The 24,674-nt window shown below is 36.2% G+C and overlaps 3 protein-coding genes across 12 annotated transcripts; all 3 read left to right on the forward strand.

Annotated features, from left to right (window-relative positions):
- The first annotated feature begins 27 nt into the window (after window positions 1–27).
- On the forward strand, window positions 28–22,783 carry LOC124444995. The gene is made up of 8 exons (XM_046995703.1): window positions 28–1,247; window positions 4,509–4,989; window positions 5,477–5,952; window positions 6,060–6,244; window positions 16,083–16,086; window positions 19,870–19,948; window positions 21,008–21,194; window positions 22,525–22,783. The coding sequence occupies exons 1-8, from the start codon at window positions 524–526 to the stop codon at window positions 22,564–22,566; spliced, it is 2,178 nt and encodes a 725-aa protein (XP_046851659.1). The 5' UTR covers window positions 28–523; the 3' UTR covers window positions 22,567–22,783.
- On the forward strand, window positions 8,577–18,363 carry LOC124444999. Of its 10 annotated transcripts, none has more exons than XM_046995709.1 (4): window positions 8,577–8,645; window positions 14,907–15,091; window positions 16,438–17,058; window positions 17,390–18,363. In XM_046995709.1, the coding sequence occupies exons 3-4, from the start codon at window positions 16,479–16,481 to the stop codon at window positions 17,842–17,844; spliced, it is 1,035 nt and encodes a 344-aa protein (XP_046851665.1). In that variant the 5' UTR covers window positions 8,577–8,645; window positions 14,907–15,091; window positions 16,438–16,478; the 3' UTR covers window positions 17,845–18,363. The 10 variants fall into 10 exon arrangements, with proteins under 10 accessions (XP_046851665.1, XP_046851669.1, XP_046851671.1 ...); XM_046995713.1 differs by having other exon boundaries at window positions 8,580–8,645; window positions 15,047–15,091; XM_046995715.1 differs by having other exon boundaries at window positions 8,580–8,645; window positions 15,047–15,091; window positions 16,441–17,058.
- Window positions 22,564–24,434, forward strand: LOC124445001. Its single transcript, XM_046995717.1, has 2 exons — window positions 22,564–23,133; window positions 23,464–24,434. Exons 1-2 carry the CDS (start codon window positions 22,566–22,568, stop codon window positions 23,916–23,918), a joined length of 1,023 nt encoding a protein of 340 aa, XP_046851673.1. The 5' UTR covers window positions 22,564–22,565; the 3' UTR covers window positions 23,919–24,434.
- The last annotated feature ends 240 nt before the right edge of the window (window positions 24,435–24,674 follow it).

The raw sequence follows: 24,674 nt of genomic DNA on the forward strand, positions 1-24,674 counted from the left end.
AATGCAAATGTATAATGAGCGAGTTTATATCATGGGGTGCTATCAAGTAAATGGTCATTGATGTATTCATTGGTTCAAACTAACTTGTTCAGACTCCATTGCAACAGCAGTGACAATTCACGTGACCAAAAATGTTTCAGTGGTCGAATTGACTTCCGCTGGTAATCTATACAGTAATATGTGGCAATATGTTTACGTGGCAACAAGCAAAACCAAGATATTATCTTGTAAACAAAAAGCTTCTTTATTGATGTGTGAAATGAACTTTGTCAGACGTTTATCTAGTGCATCGTTTGTATGATTAACTAGTAAATTATGCACGCTAAATAAACTACATATTTCCCTTCAAATGCTTTGAAATGCTAAGCCGTCAAAAAATAGCTTCGGAAACTACCTTTATGAAGATCTCTGCTAATAGGTTTTAATATGCTATTCGTGCTAAAACACTAAACATAAAGAACTTTACTACCTTAGTTTGGGGGAAAAAGATTTGATAAAGATCATCAACACTGTGATTTGACGGATGGACAAGCAAGAGCATGACTCCAAGTGCTGCAAAATATCTCGAAGATTTGTGGCATTTTTTTGCGTTATTTTCCCAATATTGTGCGTGCTGTATAACTGGAGTAATTTCCATGGCAAATTTAGAGATCAAACGTCCATTGAACCATCGCAAATGGCAATTGAGACACCAACAGTTCAAACCAAAGCGACAGGGAACGCTACAAACAGCAAACAACACACTTTACAAACATTGCCAGCAACAAGTCGAAGCACAAAGGCTTCCATTCCAACAACAAGAGCTCAAAAATCCAGAGCTGAACCAACAATTTTAAAGAAAGACGTTGCGATTTTCGTTGCGATAATAAGCGCTCCACGTTGGTCGACACGAAGAGATGCAATACGAAGTAGCTGGTTCAAGAAATGCAGTGAAAATGGCGTTCCGTGTTTCTTCTTCACTGATTCTCAAGATATGCAAGGAAAGGTCCTAACGTCAGCATTCCTGGAGCCATTGCAACAGGAGCAATCACTTCATGGAGATTTGATCTTGACACAAAGTCCAGGAGGTATAAATTTTGCACTCCGATATCTCTGGATTTTGGGTTGGGCAAATGAGCGCTATAGTTTCCAATATTTCTTGCGCATCGATGATGACTATTTTGTGTGTATGGATAGACTTGTGCGTGAATTGCAATATCGACCACGTGACAAGCTGTTTTGGGGCTACGTGCATTGCGAACCACCAGGTGGGTAAGTCACTTTACTTGAAATCTTACTTCACCTAGCCTTGAAGTTTCTTATCCGTCAGAGAAAAAACAGTTCAAGCATTTTTTTCTTCTTCCTTTAACTTATCCTATACAGGGTTAGTCATGATTTCTCTTCTCCACTTTGTCGATCCTGTGCATCTTTAAGTCCCCGTTCATTTAATCTCTCGCTTAAATCACCTTGCCATCTTGCAACGGTCGCCCTAGACTTCTCCTTATTTACGTGTTCTTCCAATGCTTGGCGCACTAATTGTTGAGCATTCTTTTTTAAATAAATCGCCATACCAACGGAGATGTTGCTTTCTTTAGTTCTTATCATTGTCGGTTGTCCTTCTTTTAGTCCCGCATTCTTTAACCTGTCTTTTAAAAAAGTACCAATATCATTTCTAACATTTTCAGATCTGTTTTGTCTAAATAATTTCCCTATTTCCTGATGCTTTATGTCTTGTTTGTTTCTCATTTCTTCTATATCCAATTCTATTTTCGTCTTTCCTCTTTAATGCCCAACAGTCTGAGAAATACGTCATGTGTGGCCTGACAATTGTGTAAATCCTGGCTTTCAATCCTATCATACAAAACATTCTTCATCTCTCTTCATTTCAACCAAGTAGCATTTATTCTTGCCTTGTACATTCTTTTTCGCTTTTTCGCAACGGTCGGTCCATCACTCATCTCAAATACTTAAAACGTTTCACCTGTTCCGCTCATTTTCTACAAATACACGTTCACTAAAAATATTCCAACAACCTTGAATTGCTCTTTTCTTCATGGTATAAAATGGCTTTTCTTATTCGTTTTTCTTCAGTATTACTATTACATCCACACTCCACCATGAATCCATTTGCTCCTTCCTACCAAGATTTCGTTCTTCCTTTCACCTCCTCATATGCTTTTATCATGGTCTCTTTACTCTTTCCACAATTCCTCTACCTGGCTCTCTTATTTTTTTCGAACCAATCCTATGTTCACCATACTTCTAAGCATTGACTTTAATTCTATATTTTTATGTCTTGAATCATACCATCTTTCTGACCTTCTTCTCTGCTTTTTGTTATTCCAGATGTCAAGCATTACCATTCCGTGTTGACTCAAAGTCACTTCCGGGTATGATTTTACACTTCTTCAAGTTTCTCTTACGGTCATGAATCGCCGGTACGTTCCATGTAGCGAATCACCTTCTCGCCATTCCATTCGTGGGCAGGTGGGAGCACGCACGAACTACTTTGGGCAATACTCGGCCCATGTTTTGTGGTCATAACATATAATTGAATCATAATCTTTTGCGGCCAGGTGCCCTTCCAGACACCAACCCTTTTTGGTCGCTTCCAACCCGATGAGGTTACGTTTGGTTTATTCAAAGCTAGTTCATCCAAATTTGTTTGCATTATATTAAATTACATAAAGAAAAAGATCTTTTCAAAATTCTAATCTACAAAAAATTACAACCTTCAAATATTGTCGCAAATTATTGTTGTTTTGCCACAGGTGGCATCCGAGTTGACGAAGGATTTGTCATTGTGAGCAATGATCTTGCGCAGTATTTTCTGCGTGAACAAAACAAAACCCTCATGTGCCATCCATACGGAGATCAAGCGTTGGCAATGTGGATAAACAATATTCCAGAAGTAACATACTTTGGTGACCCCAGAGTACACCACACGTTGCCTCCATTGAACAGCATTCTCAAGAACGATGACATTTGCGAAAAATACATAGCTTACCACCGCAGTTATCCAGCAAAAATGAGACTATTTTGGGCGCATTTTATAAAAGTACCTAAAAAGACGTATGATGTACCTCCAGAGACATTTCCTTGCGGTGAGATAGATAAGAAGTTCAACTACACGAGTTTTGGTGGCAAGTTCAGGGCTAGACCTAGGCCATGCAGAGAAACCCCAACTTGGAGCATTGGAGAATTCTACCGCGGAAGAGACAGATAGAGTTGACAAAACAGAAATGAATTACTTGTGGACAATCTCAAAATCATAATATAATGTCCAGATCAGAGGCATATTCTTCTATTTCATTGTGTATGACCACATCAATATTACCTGATATTTTTGTGAATATATTATTTACGCGCATCTTTTTGAAGTATCTGTACTCTTAACAACATTCAAAGAACTTCAATCGCTCAAATAAATATTCTTATGCAACTGCATTCTTGCATTTAATTACAGTAAGTCAAACATCCAGCTTTATGTGATTCCGTTTGGTTGTACAAAAAATACGTAATTAATCGTATTTTCATTGTCATAATTGAGATCATCAAAGGATCTAACGTTAGTAACAATATATTGAATCTTGCAGTGCACTCATAGCCAGTCTGCAAATTTTTGGTGCTATGTAAATTTCAGGTCATTATAACAATATTTACTTTACAGTGAGTGAACACCAAAATATTTACAAAGAAAACACTGATCTTACATGTATATTCGATTGGCAATTATGTGTATTTTAAAATACGTTTACGCGACTAGTGACGGTGAATGATTCAACTCGACATATACAGCCTTTCTACGTTCATCGCAAATTTATATTACTAAATGAAGATTTGATAAGACAAATGCCAAAATTCTTGACACAATGCGGATGCACAAATATCGTATATTCTTAGAAATGTTTCTGCTTTTGAACATTGCTAGTGTTTTAATTATTTTCTATTTCTTCGTGGACATTGATCGCAGCAGTTTTGATAAAGAAGTACTTCGGGATGATTTTCAATCAAGAGTTGATAGTAATGAAGTAGGAAATAGTGATGTTGTCACTCTATTCGTCGCTGTTGTGAGCACACCACAAAATATCGAGAGAAGAAATGCGCTCAGAACATCATGGCTGAAACAGTGTCAACAAAATGCAATACCTTGCTTCTTTTTCACTAGTGGAAAGGATACGTATGGAAAGTTGCTGCCAACGAAAATTCTCGTTCCATTGCTACAGGAGCAAAAACTTCATGGTGACTTGATATTGGCACAAAGTCCTGGAGGTATTAATTTTGCTCTCCGATATCTGTGGATGCTGAACTGGGCAAATTCTCGTTACAAGTTTCAATATTTTTTGCGCGTCGACGATGATTATTTTGTGTGCATGGATAGACTTGTGCGAGAGTTACCACAACGGCCGCGCAAAAAATTGTACTGGGGTCACATTAATTGCAATCCACCAGGTAAAGTCAAGTTCATGCCAAGTCCTTTTTTCATACCTCAGTCGATACTAAATACTATATTAATTAATTTTTCATAGGTGGCATCCGAGTTGACGAAGGATTTGTCATCGTGAGCAATGATCTTGCGCAATATTTTCTGCGTGAACAAAACAAAACCCTCATGTGCCATCCATACGAAGATCAAGCGTTGGCAATGTGGATAAATAATATCCCAGAGGTAACATACTTTGGTGACTCAAGGATACACAATGACGTCATTTCAACGCGCCACTTTCTCAAATTCAATGACATTTGTGCAAAATACATAGCGTTGCACGGTGCACTTCCAACAAAAATGAAGTTGTTCTGGGAGCACTACCGTAACGCAGCAAAGAATAAACTCTACATGACACCTCCGATAACATTTCCATGCAGCGACAAGGACGATAGAGCATTGAACTATGGAAGCTTTTTAGGTAAATATAGAGCCATCCCGAGACCATGTCGAAAAAATCCAATTTGGGTCATTGGTGGACTCGACCGAGCAACAGTTGATGGTTCAAATTCAAGAAAAAGAACGTGAGTTTCTTGCATTACGGGGAAAATAATGAGTCAACAAATTCTTGTTGATACAAGCATAATGTATCAACATTTGTGAAGTGCATGGGTTAATATTTAAGAAATATTTTCCAGTTTCTACAAAGCTATATAAACACGCGGGAAATTTTGCGAGAAACGAGAAATTGTGTGGCAAGCACGAACACGAACACGAACACGAAGTGCGAGTGTTTCCAAGCAATTTTGAATGTTTTACCGTGGTGTTTACATGAGCTTACTTGCCTTCTTTGCCAAACATAAAAGATCAAATTTCATACTTTATAATAGTTCAACAGAGAAATTCAACTCATCGTAGATATTCAGCCCACGAAACAAGATAAAAGATGAATCAGAAAAATTATAATAAACAATGCGTATGTTTGAACGTGTTGTCATGGCGGCTACTTGTGAAGATAGCAGTTATTATCTTAGTCTCCTACTTCGTATTAAATATGGATTATTTTTGTAGTTTGTTCAAGATTGGGAACCAAAATAACCATTCGCCAGGATCATTTAATGACGTAAAAAGCAGAGAAATTCTTACGTTGTTTGTTGCAATTATGAGTGCACCACGAAGGATCGAAAGGAGGAACGCGGTGAGAACAACATGGTTGAAACAATGTCGATTAAATGGGATTCCTTGCTTATTTTTCACAGATGCGCAGGATATGTATGGCAAATTGTTACCAGCAAAAATCCGCGTAATGTTGGAGCAGGAGAACGGACTTCATGGAGATTTGATCTTGGCACAAAGTCCAGGAGGTATAAACTTTGCACGGCGTTATCTGTGGATGCTTAACTGGGCAAGCACAAGATACAAGTTTGACTACTTTCTACGAGTTGACGATGATTATTTCATTTGTATGGATAGACTTTTACGTGAATTACCATTTCGTCAAAAGAGGAAACTGTATTGGGGTTACATGCATTGTAATTCTCCTCCAGGTTGGTCAGCTTATAACAAACGAACCATGAAGTTTCTTGTAATCCTACATGCACATGTATACTTGTATACGTGCAGGTATTCTAAAAGTTTGATGATAACTTTACAGGTGCCGTGAGAATAGATGAAGGATTTGTCATCGTCAGTAATGATCTAGCCCAGCAGTTCCTCCGTGAGCAATATACGTCGTTAATGTGCCATCCCTTTGGTACGCAGGCGATAGTCATGTGGATCAACAGTATCCCAGGGGTGACATACTTCGGAGACTCTAGGGTACACCATGCAGTGGTATCAGTCAACAACATTCTTCAAAATGAAAACATTTGCGAAAATTTCCTTGCATTGCATGGAGCGTATCCCCTGGGAATGAGTCAATTCTGGAAGCATTACCAGAATTCTAAAAAAACAGCATCATACCTCATACCCCCTGTGACATATCCGTGTGGTAACATGAGTAGGACGTCTTATGACTACAGGAAATTTAATGGCATTTACAGGGCGAAACCCAAACCATGTAGGGAAAAACCTGTTTGGACTATCGCCGACTTTTACCCTGGAAGAAGCGGCAAAAATGGATTAGTTGCAACGAATAAAGATGTATAAGTAGGAAGAATTTAATATTTAAGTAGAAAATATATCGAGGTAAATTGTGACCTTTCTCAGTGCACATCAAATTACTTAATTAAAATCACTAGAAAATACACCAAAATAGAAACTGAAAATTTTGTGGTGTCAAATCCAACAAGAAACATACTCCGAAGAAACTTACCACACATTTGATTTGAAACATAGATGTGATAGAATCAACATAGCTTACATATAAATTAACAACGGTCGAAGCATTGAAATAAGTTGCTATTATTAGAGGAACAATTTAAGCAAGAATCAAGGAAATTTTATTTCAGAAGAAGTTTTACTGTTGAGATGTAGTGTTTTCCAAGGACCATCGAAGACTGATGAGAGCAATAATATGCAAAACAGCTTTATCCATGTTTTATGTAAACAACAAATTTCTCCAATATCTGTCAATGCTTAATTGCAGTTAGTCGACAGTTATACTTTTTTTCATCGTTGTTTTAGATGGTAAAACCTGTTAATTTATCCGATTTTGGTCTTTTAGTCAAATAAAATTTTTGGATCTCTTATATCGGTTTTATACCAGAGTTTCTTCACTTCAACTGTCCATTTAATTATTTAGCAAAGAAAAGGCGGCTAGTATAAAAAAAACTTCCTGAACAATGTGAACAGTATTTTTCAAGTGGCTTGGTCAGCTTTCAGCTTCTTGTTGTTACGAAATAGTTATGCTCTCTCAGAACTGTTTTGAAAAAACTGTTTGAAAATAGATTCTTCTTGAAAGGTAACTCAACGAAGTATAGTTCTCTCCATGAATTTAAAAATGCTATTTCTAAGAAGCGTGAGTTCATTCACAAGCATAATCTTTATATCTTCTGCTTTTGGATAAGGATTTGCCATCTTTATCATCTGTGTTGTGCACTTGAACTGTAGCTGAAGCTTCAAAATGGCACATTGCCTTGCATTTGTTTACATCGTGAACTTTAACTGAGATCTCATAAGCACTTCATGACACGAAAAAAACGCGTGTTTTTTCCTTATGCTTCTACCCAACTGTAGTGTAACATGTGGGATCACGTTTAAGCAGCTTGGTTGATAATTTTCCAGAATTTGCACACTTGCGAGTTTTTCTCTAAGGAAGTTTGCTTGTTTGTTTGAGCATTCTGCAGATTCACGCTGAAGAATTGTCTGCGCCATATACCGAGTATGAAACGCGAAATTTGTTCTACTCAAGTACATGTACGCAAAAATGACAAGTGTGCGAATATTGAACATTAAGGATAGGCTATCTAGGTGCAGTTAATGCGAGACCGATAAAGCACTTGAAAAACGCAAGTACATATACGTAAGAATGAAAAGTGCGCGAATATTCGGCATAATGAGGATAGGCCATTTCCTAGGATGTAAATAGTAGCTTACAATGTTCATTGTACAATGAACAAATACAGATACAATGTTCATTGTACAATGTTTAATTTTTTTTACGTAGTTGAAGCAGGACACACCAGTCTGCTGAGAAAGTAGGACAATCATATAGAATGATAACGTGCAAAATATTAAAAGAGGAAGTGTGTAAAATATGTGCAGGACGCAAACGTTGCATTACGCATTGAATTACTACTGTATTTCGCAATGCGTGTTTGAAGCAACATTTGTTATAAAAATGACCACAGGTTTTGTGTCAGAGATGCCGCTTGGACGACAATTAATATAAATAAAGCATATTTTGTAAAAGCCAAATGAACATATAATACAATGTGGGCACTGTGCTATATACTTTGTCTTACGTTGGCCCACAAGGGCAAAGTCAATTTCAAATCATTACACTAAAATTAAATTCATCACACTAAATTCAAATTCATCACGCTGAATTCAAATTCATCACGCCAAATTCAAATTCATCACTCATCATCATGCCCGCGCATGCCCTCAGCGGCTTTGTTTAAGAACATTCATTACTTCATGTCACGATACAATTTCTGATGCGAAAAACCTGGCGAAAATACAAAAATCATAAATTAAAGGCGCGTATTTCATTGGGCGACCATCATGTCTTGCAGTCAATGTGGTCATTGCTTAAATGCTCATGTTGATTGCAAGGTTTGCCCCAACTGTGGAAAAGGTAAGCTTGTACAGAAACTATTGATAAACTTAGTCTTTCACAGGTTTAGATACGAATATCGATGAGATTTAAATTGACGGAAAAATATTGGGTGCTGAGTACTATAAATATCAGTGCAATTGTTATAATGCTACTATGTCTTTAACTGCTTGCGAATGACATTCTGTGTATGGAATTTATTACTTGAATACTAGCAAGAACTATGTGGCTTTAATAATGACATATTTGAACTTCTTCCATTTGACTGATGAGACTAAACTTCTGGGGCCGGTTGTATAAAGCTCTTAACTACTTTTTAACTGCACTTTTTGCATTTAAAAAGTAGTTACATTTAACCATGCTGTTAAGTCGATTGTATAATAAAGTAATTAGCGCTAACTGCAGTTATTAAAGGTAGTTAAAGGTAATAAAAGGTAGTTAAAGTTAACTATGCTATGGAGCATAGTAAACTTGTCAAAAAACAGTTAAATATGGCGGCTTAGTTTCTCAAAGACAATTATGGGCGAGATGTTGTTGATCAGCAAAGTTTTACCTTGTGTTTTTAATCACATATGTATCTTCTATGGCAAAGGCTTTTAGAATAAAAGCTTTATGGACGGTGCACTACATTCGTCAGTGCTGTAAACATCCCAAGTTTTGCTGACGAAAAACAGCCAACAACTTAGCCGCGTAACAAATCCATTTTCACACAAGAGCAATTGCATTTTGTATTGGCTTATTTTGTGTCCGGTAGCTCTTTCAACTCATAAGCGAGACTCTCAATTGAGATAGAGCCACTTCTTTAAGATTAGTGCACGTAACTCGCTGACATTGTCTTACAACCACGTACAATTCGTTCAAGGACAAAAAAAGAATGCTATAGCATGAGTATGTGAATTTGAGATTATTTTAAATTTGTTTTTCCTATTATTCTGTGTTCTCCAACTCAATCTAATGCAGATGAATTTGGTCAAATCACCAAATCTCAAAAGATAAAATCAGGTGAACTGAGATAATTTTTGATTTTGAAGTTTAAACTCACTAAATGAATATGAAAAGCTCATTTTTATCATTTATAAAGCAAAACAATACATGAGATGCTTGATATTGCTCATTTTGTCATTTATATGAAGCCTGGTGACATGTGCTGTAATTTAATAACATTCCTGTTTACCTTCATAGCATTAAAGTGCTGGTTCAATTCAGGAAAAATATTATTGAAGATAACACAAATACATACTATAAATTGTGACCTTTAAAATTGCCAATCGTTATGTGGTTAAAAGCATCTTGCATTTATACAGTTTATGAGACTTGAATTTTGAGTGTTAAATTTGATAGATTGGTCACAACATTAGGATACAAGCTCTTTGGAATATAGCCAACATTAGCAGGTGTTTTTATGATAGCTGAACTAGTCAATATCTTTTTCACATTTTGATGAATTATAATCTGAATAATTTGTTGATGAAGAGCTAAACAATGCATCCACTCACAGAAAGAAATCAATAAAAACATTTAATGAATACCAAAGAACTAAAGGGTCTCAATGGAAATCTACTCTTTCAAAAGGGAAGGGACGAAAGGAGAAAAGCTCTGACAAGACTGTTAAGGTGTTTATAGGTCTGTTTGAATTCAATAAAAAAGAAAGAAGCATAAAACCAAAATGTGGAAAACAAATGGCACTGAATGTGTCACATGAAGCACCTTACAAAGAAATTTTGAAAAATACAACAATAAAGTGGAAAGCATTTCATAGCAATCTCTATGATGATGATGAAGAATACATGCTCCTTTTCGAAGATGGAAAAGAAGCTCTTTTCCTTCCTGGATAAAAGAAGCAGTTTTTTACTTTAAAACAATACAAAGAAGAACTGGGAAGAGATTATAACAAGATCACTTTGTATTTATGCACAAAAACTGATTTTATTTTACAGGAAGAGGAAGATTATAGAGAAAAAGCCTCTACATCCAGGAAGAGATTTCGAAGCAAGTCATCTGATAATGAAGATGAGGAATTTTTTAATGAAAATCTTCACTTCTGTGAAGATTTCTCACAAGTTAATTCTCAAGTTTTGAGTGATGAGAACCTAGTCAAAAAGTTACAGCTTGAACTTGATGAGGAATCACCAGCACCAAGAGAGACATTCCCAATTCATATAAAGTTGACAACGTCGATCTTTCCACATTTATGAAAGGCATTGAGAAAAACGTAGACTACAATGAACAGTTTTTCCTTGTTGTGTGACGCAGTTCTTCAATTCTTTGATCTTTATCATTATGGCAGCGAGAATGCAAAAGATCTGACCCCAACAAGTACTTCAAGTTAAATACATGGGAGAAGATGGCATTGCCTCGGGTGCCATGTCGAAAGAATTTTTATCTGAAGCAATCTCGCAAATGAGTTCGACAATGTTTTGCAATGGAACACTAATTGACTCTGTGTACAATATTCAGAATGGAAACTTTAGAGCTTGTGGTCAATTTCCTGCTACTTCCATTGCTCAAGGAGGTCCTCCACCATGCATTTTGGATGAAAGTGCTTACAACTTGATGCTTAATCTTAATATTGATATGAGTAATTTAGTGTTAGAAGAGCACTTTACTGAAGCTGATCGTGAGCTCTTGGAAAGTATAAAGAAAGATGTTCATACTCACAGATTTCATTATTGAGAGTGGGTACACTGGCATTATAGATGGCTTGCACACTGATGACATAATAGGAACTGTAATGGTGAGCATAATTGGCAAACAAATTCTTTTTGTCAAAGAGTTTGCTAAAGGGCTAAAAGTTTCCGGTGTACTGCAAGCAGTTAAAGAAAATGAAGAAGTAGCCAAAAATGTTTTGGTGAATGGGAAAGAAACTCACGATGTAGATGCAAATTATCTTTTTTCTCTGCTGTGCCCTGATTATTCTGATGATGGTACTTCAAGAAGAATGCTTGAAGAAACCATCATGGATAACTTTCAAGATTTCCTCATGGCACTGGAAGATAATCACATATCTGGATACAAAGAGGAAATTTCATGGCAATGGAAGATAATCACATATCTGGATACAAAGAGGAAATTTCACGGCAATGATACCACCCCCGCTAAAACTGATCAGTATGCTGATGATGATGAAGAAGTAGATTAAAGCACTCATTCCATAATGGCAAATCTGACACCTTCAGGTATCTTAGGTTGGCTTACAGGCCAAAAACATCGATCATTAAATGGTGATGTTTTAAAAATAACTGTCAGATTTGATCATGGTTGCCTATTAAGGAATCCTAATCATACTACCTACTTTCCTATTGTTGGAGCTTGTGGCGTACCATAACAATCCATGTTGCACACATGAGCAAAACTGGTGATTTTCAGCATCTCTTTTTGCTAGCAATATGTAAAAGTGGTGTTTTAGCAACTCCTTAATTTTCCAACACTAAGTTGTAAACAAGAGAAGCATTTGAAACTGTATAATTGACACAGACTATAAGAGTATGGTTTAATTTACATAACACATTAGTTGATGTTGGTTTCAATTCACAGCATATCTTTTGGCTGTTACTTTAAAGTATCGTAAATTTATAAGATGTCAGCACAGTTATTCAGACATAGTAAACAGAAAATTATATACAATGTTATTATCAGAAAGATTCCACAAACTTTAGGTTTACTGATGTTAAATAACCATGTTAACTTAACAATCAAAAAACAATTTTTGTAAAATGAAATGCTCATTTTCAGCTTTTTTGTAATAACAGTCATTTTGCATTATTCTGTCATCAAATGCAGACCTTGAAAAGGCAATCCTCTCAAACAGGTATAAAATCAATGGTCTTCTGCTATGTAAATTAATTCATTGTAAAGATCCAAGGCTCGTCTCCAATCTAAAGGCAGCTCTAAGCCTGCTTGATCCATGACATGTACAAAGTACTCTTTGTATTCACTTTTGTTTTTATCAAGATAATTGGTCTGTAGAACCTGGTCACACTGATGCTGATTTACAGGTTGAAGAAAATCTTCTGAATCATGCCTCTCAGGAAGGTAATATAACTCATTCAGCCTTCCTGGCATGGTCTCAAACCTTGATCTTCTTATATAATGTGTATTCCAATGATCTTTTACATGATTCAAGTCTTGTTGAATAAGACTTGAAAAACAAAATCATAGGCATTCCATTTCCAGTTGAAACAACTTCCTGATCCATCAAGTCTTGTTGGAATCAAAAGTTTGCTCGGCTTCTTCTAAAGTAAGACCACCACCCTTCAATTCTTTGATTGTGTTGAGATGTACCATACACATGAGACTGGTCATTATTTGTGAAGTAACATTGTGCAGCTGCAACAAGGCCATTTTCGGTTCCCAGGTCAGTTCATAACTTTTTAGGGCAGCCATGGCACGACATGACTAAGTTTAAGAAAATTTTAAGTATCGCTTGTGGATTATTGTTTGACTTAGTCAAATGCAGCCATTACATTTTACGACTGAAACCATCGATACACCCATGATTGGGGCAACCAAACGGTTTCAGTTTATCATATCCATCCAAGTGCCAACAAACATTTGGACCCGGATTTACATAAACTCTCCGCCTTAAACAATGAGCTCGTCTTGCTTCGCAACCCTCAGGATCTAATTCCTTTAACAACTCTTGAACTTTTTGCCTCAGTATCATAAATCCTTCCCTGCTAAGAATATGCCACATTCTCCGATATCCGCTCATACAACCTGGTCCACTAAGTTGTAGTACTTGATTGCTACAACCTCACAACACAATTTAATTCCGCACTGACTACAATATTTATCCCGAAGTGCGACTTGAGCATTACAAGAATGACAATTTGCCATTTTGAAAAAAAACAATAAAATTATAAGCAACATGAAGTACTGACCACGAATGGGCCTGGCACGAATTGAAATTTTCAATTTGGCGTGATGAATTTCAATATGGCGTGATGAATTTCAATTTGGTATGAATTTAATTTTAGTGTGATGATTTGAAATTGACGTTGCATTGTGGGCCACCGTATTGTCTTGATTTGTGTTATAAATCTTTATACAAAAAACATATTGTACTTATTAGCGATTAGTATGTAAAGCTTCTGCCGCTGCCAGAAAGCTAACAGGCGCGTCCCCGATCATTTTACACGGTCAAATTTCGTACTCGTTCTCTTAGTCGTACTCTTGCTAAAACTCCCTATTATAAACCTTGAGGGAACGTTGGGGCACTAGTCGGTAAGGCATAATACTTATTTATGTTTTAAAAAATTCTGATCAAGAGTATTAGGTCCTCTGGTTGGGAAACTGACCATTGGCTTTAGCTGGAATAATTTTACGGTGCTCCGCTTCAATTTTAATTTATTGAAATCATCGGCAATAATAATTGCACTATTGGGGAAAGATGACTCGAAACTTTCCAATGTATTTTGTATGTGTGTGATCATACGATCATTATCTTCTCCCGGAGGAGAATCACAGCTACGATCAAAGAAGTTCATTCGAGATGCCAATTCCATGTTTTTGAAGTTTGAACGCAATCATTGTCTAACAATATTGGTTTAACAATGTTGAACGTCTGTACTTTGAAACGCATTACATCAGAATAAGGAAAAAATATGCCAATGTTGTAGGTGAGGAGGTTTGTCGACAGAAAATTATATATTCTGAGTTAGTAAAAACTGTTTGAATGCAGTGATAGCAGCTTTGATAAAATATATGTTATATATTCAATAATCACAATAGTTGGCACTATACAAGTGCCGCTTTTCTCCGTAACAATTTCAGAAACATGAAGAGATAATTTATCTTTTCTTCATGCTTTTAGATTAAATAACAAACTGCATGAATTAACTTCATTTGCTTTTCTTTATTGAACTTTTTCCAATGCTTCTGGAAAAAATTCATGAGACTAGTTTCACGCACAATATTTGTTCATTTAGCTTTATTGCTGTAGCCACCTGTTATTGGTGTATCGCTTTTTGTACTCGAATTTGCATAGACTTGTCAAGGAGACAAGATGCTTCATTTTTTTGTACAATACAACACTTCCACCAGCAATAGTTATCAGGTTATCAGCAATAGTTATAAGGATGTACGACAAAAGTGTTGAGCTTATGTGTGTCAATGTGAAAGTACTCATTTTATGACTTATCACTCATGATGACCTGTCTAACTTGAAACATGAACTTGAAGCAGACTCTCCACGGTAACTGAGCACTAAATTCATCACAGTGTTATTTATTAAACTGCTATGAATAAGACAACCTTTTTTTCCTTTTTTTTTATACGTGGAAGTCGCGCGAGATCGCGACAAACACTGCACAGGAATCAAGTTTCAAGGAATGTATTCACATACGTCGCTTGTATAACTACAAAAAAATGAAACATGTTTCTGCGTGACCTATGGTTATATATTGGCACAATTTTCTCTTCAGAATATGCGAAGTTATGTGAAAAAAGCAGTGGGAATAAAAGTGAAGGTTTGTCAAAGTATAAATAGACCTACATGTTTTTAACATGCCGCTATAGCGAGTTGCAGTGACTGTGAACAATAACTCCAATAATTTGCCCGACATACATAGTGCAGCTATTGTATTTTATTTGTATTTTATTGTATTATCTTTGTCTGGTTTTGTAATCTTTATGGTTTTATCGCTCATAACAGCCGTCCTAAAATTTATTTTCAGAGTATGTCTTTTTTATAAAGGCTGAAACACACTAGGCAGTCCCTTCAGTCGCGCGTCCAAAGCGAATTGATGCGCACGCTTCAGTCGCTTGAACGCCAGAAACACACCTGCAGCGACCATCGCGACATTTACCGTGGCGTCTATTGAACATGGCGAAGATTTCTGTTTGTTACAGACACAGACATCACTTAGACTTTCTATTTGAGCCTTTATTATAGCTACTAATATATGAATATTCACTCAGTACAAACTACTATGTGGAGAAAAGAGAACAAGCCAGTTAAAACACGCCAATATGATCATAGCCCATTACGCGTATATGACCAGGACAAGCAGACAATTTCAAATAATACAAAATAAAACAAATTCCGAACAGGGACATCTCGTTTTCTTGATATTCAAGATATTACAAGACTTATCATCAGACTTATACTTATACGCGTATATCGTTGATAATCTTATTCTGTGCATTTAGGTTGTGCATTAGGGTTCCAGTTTGTAGCTCCTATTGTCCCTATATGATAAGTCATATAAAAACTGAAAGATTCCAGGGTGAATTCACTATATATTGCCTTCGTTTTCCAAGGTATAATCTATAAATTTCGTATGATGCATATGACAGGAATATGATATGCATTTAGGAAGTTAAAATGTATCTATTGGCCGATCAGTGTAAAGCGACTGAAGCGACCAATGTCAAAAGTTCAACTTGTTGAACTTTCAAAGCGACTAGATGACACGACTACGCTACTAGCTTAGTAACCACGCAAAGCGGTGGTTTTAGACGCGTGACTAAAGCGGCTGCCTAGTGTGTTTCAGCCTTAACATTGAACACGATTAAATTTATAACACTTTTTATTATTCACCTTGCAAATAATTATGCATAACTAATGTTTACCTCCCTTTTATCGACCTCGATGGCCTTTGAATTTACGATAGGAGTAATTTCGTGGAAAGAAACATATGTCGTAAGGAGGATAAGTCATGATCATTTGAATAATTTATGATCATAAGTTACACACTTTTCTCAGGTTTACCTTCTCATATGCAATCCAAAATATAATTGTAAAGTAAATAATTAGAGGTGGAAATTCCCGTATATATAACTTAGTTAACTTTTTTTTTAACATGGTGGGTAGCAGCATCGTTGGGATGAAAACAACCATAGTTTTGAGAAATAATGGAGAAGCAGCAATCAAGATGGTTTATTTGGTTTACTTTTGCAGTCATATTTGTTATTATAACAATTTTCTATATTCTACTGAATGAAGAAAATACTGCCTTAAAAAAAAGAAGCATCACGCTTTCGCCTAGCATTTCCTTCCAAGAAAAAGTGAAAAGTCGTATTAAGAAGAAGGTAATTATTTTCGTTGGTATCATGAGTGCACCACGGAGAAAAGAGCGTAGGAATGCGATCAGAACAACATGGTTGAAACAATGTCGAAAAAACAGCATACCTTGCCTGTTTTTCACAGATGCTCGGGACATGTATGGCAACCTTTTGCCACCGAGAATTCGCGCACCACTCATGAAAGAGCAATCGATTCACAGGGATTTGATCCTAGCACAAAGTCCTGGAGGTATTAATTTTGCTCTCCGATATCTGTGGATGCTAAACTGGGCAAATTCTCGTTACAAGTTTGAATATTTTTTGCGCGTCGACGATGATTATTTTGTGTGCATGGATAGACTTGTGCGTGAGTTACCATATCGTTCACAAAAAAAACTATACTGGGGTTATGTACATTGTTCGCCACCGGGTAAGTTGTCATTGATAGATGTTATTATGCTTCATTAGTCAAGTGTCATCTGGTGAAAAAGACCACACCCAAACTTTCACTTACGGACACCTCTTGCGCGCTGACACTGTTTTTGGGTCCTTGCCAATACTTTATTGCCTCTCCAAGTGGTCATCTCCCGTAAGCATATACAAGGTCTTGGTCCCAAGGGTGTTAGCTTACAGGAGTTTTGACTGTTCCTCCCTTTTTATAATACTCTATATTATACGTTGGGAATGATCCTTTAATTCCTTTCTAAACATTGCAAAGTAATGTGACAACGAAATTAAACCTTGTAATTGTGGTTTTTTAGGCGGCATCAGAGTTGACGAAGGCTTTGTAATCGTTAGCAATGATCTGGCTCAACATTTTCTCCGCGAACGAAATTCATCTCTCATGTGCCACCCGTACGGTGACCAGGCGATGATTATGTGGATTAACAATATTCCAGGGGTAACGTACTTCGGAGACCCAAGGGTGATTAATGACGTTGTGGACTACACTTCTATAGTAAAGACGGGTGATATTTGTGCCAGTTTTTTAGGTCTGCATGGCAGCTATCCATGGAAAATGAAGAAATTCTGGTCACGGTTTTTGGAAATGAGAACTGAGACGTACCATGTACCAGAAATAACTTATCCGTGCGGCTCTCAAAGCAAGACTTTCGTGTACAAAAATTTTGGAGGAATGTTTTATGCAGTGCCAAGGCCTTGTAAGGAAAACCCAGCGTGGCAGATAGGTGAATTTTATCAAGGAAGGGAGAGCTGAGCCGATCAGATGGAATGAAATGCTAGTGTCCTTAACATGGCTGAAGTATTCAAATGATAACATGTTGTCGTTGACTATAAATATTTATTAAATTTTGCATAAGTCTTCTTGGAAAATATCTATCTTCCTGGAAAAAATTTATCAAGGTTTTTTATGATAAATGCCTTTGTTACAATTACATATGATACTTGCAAATTTTAGTGATTTTCATAGAAAGAGCTTTTTCAGGAATTTGTGTTTTATATTATTGCTTTGTTTCCTGATGACATGTTAAAGCAGGAGTATTTACTTCACAGACATTCGGTCCCGTTCGAAATCCAAGGAATATCAACTCTGCTCTACATTGTTTGTAAATGTTGTACAGGCCACTGCACAATACAAGTTAAATATAACTCTTAAGCGTTTATGATGACTATTTTTTATGTGTAGACGTGTATAACTACTAAATGTAATACTTTCTAATTTTAAAACTTTCATATGTTCGCTTGAGAAATTTGATTACAAGAGTTTTTAAAACGATTTGTGCAATATTTAGTTGCATAAAATGTTTTATTTGTCCTTAGCTGATTATAAATGCCACCAGTTCTTTGAGGTAATAAATTGTAAAGTTTGTCATTCTTATCCTTCACTATATCATTAAAGAATCTCCTACTGAGAGACTCACGTCTGTCGAATAGGGTCGGAATAACAGCTGATGTTAATGCATCTTTATAATGTGCTCCAGGAAATATGATGCCCATGGCTCCCTTTTGTATACGCTCTAAATCATCAGATAGATATTTTGGTAGAGCAGAGTGAAATACTTGGCAATAGTACTCAAGAATTGATCTTATTATAGCGCAGTAAAAATAAAACTAGGTCTTTTTATCTACATCAGCCTGTTTCAACTGCTTAATGAAGTATAGACGTTTTGCTGCTTTTTTAGTGATAACATTTATGTGGTCGTTCCATTTCAAATCACTTCTTATTGTGAGTCCCAATATTTTAACATTTTGAACTCTTTTGAAAGGTTGATCATCGATTAAGATTTCATCAAACGTTGGAGTAGTTTTTCTGAAACATATGATCATTTTTTTACATTTCTTTGGATTAAGGGTGAGTTTATTTTCTATTGACCACTTAGCAATGTGGTTGATTTCTTCTTTTAGATAAGTTTCCCGATCATTTGAAATTAGTTCTGAAGAGTGGTGTCATCTGCAAATTTCCACATTAGTGATTCTGTTTTTCAGATATTTCTAAGTCGTTGATCATGGCTAAAAATAGCCATGGTCCTAGTCGGGTTTCTTGAGGCACTCCTGCAGGGACATTTTTCCAGTCGGACACACACTGATTGAGTTTTACTCTTTGTTTCCTGTCTCTAAGAAAATCAATAAGCCAGTTGATGGTTGAAAGTTTAATCCCAAGACTTAAAAGCTTGGCAATTAGGAGATTATGATCTATCATATCAAATGCTTTTTTAAACTCAGATCAAACTGCGACGGCTTTTCCGTCAGTCATTTGTAGCCAATGATGAATTATCGATATGAGAGCATGGATAGTTTTTTTGATGATTTAGGGATAAAACCATATTGATGCTTATCCATGCATCTTAACATGACTGGTTTTATAACTTTTTCAATAACAAATTCTTCTGCAATTTTGGATAGAGTGGAAGTAAGTGAGATCGGTCTCAAATCCTGTGTAAAATTTTTGATAATTGATGCTTTGGGCAGTGGGACGACATCGGCAATTTTCCACATCCCAGGAACTTGATAGTTTTCGAAAGACATTTAAAATTAGTGTAATTGTTAACGTGAGAATATCTGTATAGTCTTTCTGTATCCGCCATCGGGACCGCCGGCCTTTGAGTGACTAATTTTTCTTAACTTTTCAACAACCTCGATTTCATCGACTTCGATCACACATACACATCAGGAAATAGCGTACAATATTCTTGCATCACATTTATAAAGGATTCGTTGATTTTATCACATAAAATTTTTTCATCGTTATCTAAATCTGTAGATAACATGTCTTGACGTCTAGAGATCAGTGTCTTTAGATGTCTACTCATCCATGGACGATCATTCTTATATACCTCGAGGGAACGTTGGAGCACTAGTCGGTAGGTTATAATAGTTATTTATGTTTTAAAAAAATCTAATCAAGAGTATTAGGTCCTCGGGTTGGGAAACTGACCATTGGCTTTAGCTGGAATAATTTTACGGTGCTGCGCTTCAATTTTAATTTATTGAAATCACCGGCAATAATAATTGCACTATTGGGGAAAGATGACTCGAAACTTTCCAATGTATTTTGTATGTGTGTGATCATACGATCATTATCTTCTCCCGGAGGAGAATCACAGCTACGATCAAAGAAGTTCATTCGAGATGCCAATTCCATGTTTTTGAAGTTTGAACGCAATCATTGTCTAACAATATTGGTTTAACAATGTTGAACGTCTGTACTTTGAAACGCATTACATCAGAATAAGGCAAAAATATGCCAATGTTGTAGGTGAGGAGGTTTGTCGACAGAAAATTATATATTCTGAGTTAGTAAAAACTGTTTGAATTCAGTGATTGCAGCTTTGATAAAATATATGTTATATATTCAATAATCACAATAGTTGGCACTATACAAGTGCCGCTTTTCTCCGTAACAATTTCAGAAACATGAAGAGATAATTTATCTTTTCTTCATGCTTTTAGATTAAATAACAAACTACATGAATTAACTTCATTTGCTTTTCTTTATTGAACTTTTTCCAATGCTTCTGGAAAAAATTCATGAGACTAGTTTCACGCACAATATTTGTTCATTTAGCTTTATTGCTGTAGCCACCTGTTATTGGTGTATCGCTTTTTGTACTCGAATTTGCATAGACTTGTCAAGGAGACAAGATGCTTCATTTTGTTGTACAATACAACACTTCCACCAGCAATAGTTATCAGGTTATCAGCAATACTTATAAGGATGTACGACAAAAGTATGGAGCTTATGTGTGTCAATGTGAAAGTACTCATTTTATGACTTATCACTCATGATGACCTGTCTAACTTGAAACATGAACTTGAAGCAGACTCTCCACGGTAACTGAGCACTAAATTCATCACAGTGTTATTTATTAAACTGCTATGAATAAGACAACCTTTTTTTCCTTTTTTTTTATACGTGGAAGTCGCGCGAGATCGCGACAAACACTGCACAGGAATCAAGTTTCAAGGAATGTATTCACATACGTCGCGCTTGTATTACTACAAAAAAATGAAACATGTTTCTGCGTGACCTATGGTTATATATTGGCACAATTTTCTCTTCAGAATATGCGAAGTTATGTGAAAAAAGCAGTGGGAATAAAAGTGAAGGTTTGTCAAAGTATAAATAGAGCTACATGTTTTTAACATGCCGCTATAGCGAGTTGCAGTGACTGTGAACAATAATTCCAATAATTTTGCCCGACATACATAGTGCAGCTATTGTATTTTATTTGTATTTTATTGTATTATCTTTGGTTTTGTAATCTTTATGGTTTTATCGCTCATAACAGCCGTCCTAAAATTTATTTTCAGAGTATGTCTTTTTTATAAAGGCTGAAACACACTAGGCAGTCCCTTCAGTCGCGCGTCCAAAGCGAATTGATGCGCACGCGTCAGTCGCTTGAACGCCAGAAACACACATGCAGCGACCATCGCGACATTTACCGTGGCGTCTATTGAACATGGCGAAGATTTCTGTTTGTTACAGACACAGACATTACTTAGACTTTCTATTTGAGCCTTTATTATAGCTACTAATATATGAATATTCACTCAGTACAAACTACTATGTGGAGAAAAGAGAACAAGCCAGTTAAAACACGCCAATATGATCATAGCCCATTACGCGTATATGACCAGGACAAGCAGACAATTTCAAATAATACAAAATAAAACAAATTCCGAACAGGGACATCTCGTTTTCTTGATATTCAAGATATTACAAGACTTATCATCAGACTTATACTTATACGCTTATATCGTTGATAATCTTATTCTGTGCATTAGGGTTCCAGATTGTAGCTCCTATTGTCCCTATATGATAAGTCATATAAAAACTGAAAGATTCCAGGGTGAATTCACTATATATTGCCTTCGTTTTCCAAGGTATAATCTATAAATTTCGTATGATGCATATGACAGGAATATGATATGCATTTAGGAAGTTAAAATGTATCTATTGGCCAATCAGTGTAAAGCAACTGAAGCGACCAATGTCAAAAGTTCAACTTGTTGAACTTTCAAAGCGACTAGATGACACGACTACGCTACTAGCTTAGTAACCACGCAAAGCGGTAGTTTTAGACGCGTGACTAAAGCGACTGCCTAGTGTGTTTCAGCCTTAACATTGAACACGATTAAATTTATAACACTTTTTATTATTCACCTTGCAAATAATTATGCATAACTAATGTTTACCTCCCTTTTATCGACCTCGATGGCCTTTGAATTTACGATAAGAGTAATTTCGTGGAAAGAAACATATGGCGTAAGGAGGATAAGTCATGATCATTTGAATAATTTATGATCATAAGTTACACACTTTTCTCAGGTTTGCCTTCTCATATGCAATCCAAAATATAATTGTAAAGTAAATAATTAGAGGTGGAAATTCCCGTATATATAACTTAGTTAACCTTTTTTTTAACATGGTGGATAGCAGCATCGTTGGGATGAAAACAACCATAGTTTTGAGAAATAATGAAGAAGAAGCAATCAAGATGGTTTATTTGGTTTATTTTTGTTATTTTAACAATTTTCTATATTCTACTGAATGAACAAAATACTGCCTTAAAAAAAAGAAGCATCACGCTTTCGCCTAGCATTTTCTTCGAAGAAAAAGTGAAAAGTCGTATTAAGAAGAAGGTAATTATTTTCGTTGGTATCATGAGTGCACCACAGAGAAAAGAGCGTAGGAATGCGATCAGAACAACATGGTTGAAACAATGTCGAAAAAACAGCATACCTTGCCTGTTTTTCACAGATGCTCGGGACATGTATGGCAACCTTTTGCCACCGACAATTCGCGCACCACTCATGAAAGAGCAATCGATTCACAGGGATTTGATCCTAGCACAAAGTCCTGGAGGTATTAATTTTGCTCTCCGATATCTGTGGATGCTAAACTGGGCAAATTCTCGTTACAAGTTTGAATATTTTTTGCGCGTCGACGATGATTATTTTGTGTGCATGGATAGACTTGTGCGTGAGTTACCATATCGTTCACAAAAAAAACTATACTGGGGTTATGTACATTGTTCGCCACCGGGTAAGTTGTCATTGATAGATGTTATTATGCTTCGTTAGTCAAGTGTCGTCTGGTGAAAAAGACCACACCCAAACTTTCACTTACGGACACCTCTTCGCGCTGACACTGTTTTTGGGTCCTTGCCAATACTTTATTGCCTCTCCAAGTGGTCATCTCCCGTAAGCATATACAAGGTCTTGGTCCCAAGGGTGTTAGCTTACAGGAGTTTTTACTGTTCCTCCCTTTTTATAATACTCTATATTATACGTTGGGAATGATCCTTTAATTCCTTTCTAAACATTGCAAAGTAATGTGACAACGAAGTTAAACCTTGTAATTGTGGTTTTTTAGGCGGCATCAGAGTTGACGAAGGCTTTGTAATCGTTAGCAATGACCTGGCTCAACATTTTCTCCGCGAACGAAATTCATCTCTCATGTGCCACCCGTACGGTGACCAGGCGATGATTATGTGGATTAACAATATTCCAGGGGTAACGTACTTTGGAGACCCAAGGGTGATTAATGACGTTGTGGACTACACTTCTATAGTAAAGACGGGTGATATTTGTGCCAGTTTTTTAGGTGTGCATGGCAGCTATCCATGGAAAATGAAGAAATTCTGGTCACAGTTTTTGGAAATGAGAACTGAGACGTACCATGTACCTGAAATAACTTATCCGTGCGGCTCTCAAAGCAAGACTTTCGTGTACAAAAATTTTGGAGGAATGTTTTATGCAGTGCCAAGGCCTTGTAAGGAAAACCCAGCGTGGCAGATAGGTGAATTTTATCAAGGAAGGGAGAGCTGAGCCGATCAGATGGAATGAAATGCTAGTGTCCTTAACATGGCTGAAGTATTCAAATGATAACATGTTGTCGTTGACTATAAATATTTATTAAATTTTGCATAAGTCTTCTTGGAAAATATCTATCTTCCTGGAAAAATTTATCAAGGTTTTTATGATAAATGCCTTTGTTACAATTACATATGATACTTGCAAATTTTAGTGATTTTCATAGAAAGAGCTTTTCAGGAATTTGTGTTTTATATTATTGCTTTGTTTCCTGATGACATGTTAAAGCAGGAGTATTTACTTCACAGACATTCGGTCCCGTTCGAAATCCAAGGAATATCAACTTTGCTCTACATTGTTTGTAAATGTTGTACAGGCCACTGCACAATACAAGTTAAATATAACTCTTAAGCGTTTATGATGACTATTTTTTATGTGTAGACGTGTATAACTACTAAATGTAATACTTTCTAATTTTAAAACTTTCATATGTTCGCTTGAGAAATTTGATTACAAGAGTTTTTAAAACGATTTGTGCAATATTTAGTTGCATAAAATGTTTTATTTGTCCTTAGCTGATTATAAATGCCACCAGTTCTTTGAGGTAATAAATTGTAAAGTTTGTCATTCTATTCTTCACTATATCATTAAAGAATCTCCTACTGAGAGACTCACGTCTGTCGAATAGGGTCGGAATAACAGCTGATGTTAATGCATCTTTATAATGTGCTCCAGGAAATATGATGCCCATGGCTCCCTTTTGTATACGCT

Source organism: Xenia sp. Carnegie-2017, unplaced genomic scaffold (assembly GCF_021976095.1).
Source record: "Xenia sp. Carnegie-2017 unplaced genomic scaffold, XeniaSp_v1 HiC_scaffold_21, whole genome shotgun sequence".
NCBI lineage: Eukaryota > Metazoa > Cnidaria > Anthozoa > Malacalcyonacea > Xeniidae > Xenia > Xenia sp. Carnegie-2017.

Coding starts and splice junctions, on each gene's coding strand:
- LOC124444995 (XM_046995703.1), top strand. CDS start 524: ATGGACAAGCAAGAGCATGACTCCAAGTGCTGCAAAATATCTCGAAGA. Junction 5,953..6,059: donor GCATTGTAATTCTCCTCCAG/GTTGGTCAGCTT, acceptor ATAACTTTACAG/GTGCCGTGAGAATAGATGAA. Junction 21,195..22,524: donor CAGTGGGAATAAAAGTGAAG/GTTTGTCAAAGT, acceptor CATGGTGGATAG/CAGCATCGTTGGGATGAAAA.
- LOC124444999 (XM_046995709.1), top strand. CDS start 16,479: ATGGAGAAGCAGCAATCAAGATGGTTTATTTGGTTTACTTTTGCAGTC. Junction 17,059..17,389: donor TGTACATTGTTCGCCACCGG/GTAAGTTGTCAT, acceptor GTGGTTTTTTAG/GCGGCATCAGAGTTGACGAA.
- LOC124445001 (XM_046995717.1), top strand. CDS start 22,566: ATGAAGAAGAAGCAATCAAGATGGTTTATTTGGTTTATTTTTGTTATT. Junction 23,134..23,463: donor TGTACATTGTTCGCCACCGG/GTAAGTTGTCAT, acceptor GTGGTTTTTTAG/GCGGCATCAGAGTTGACGAA.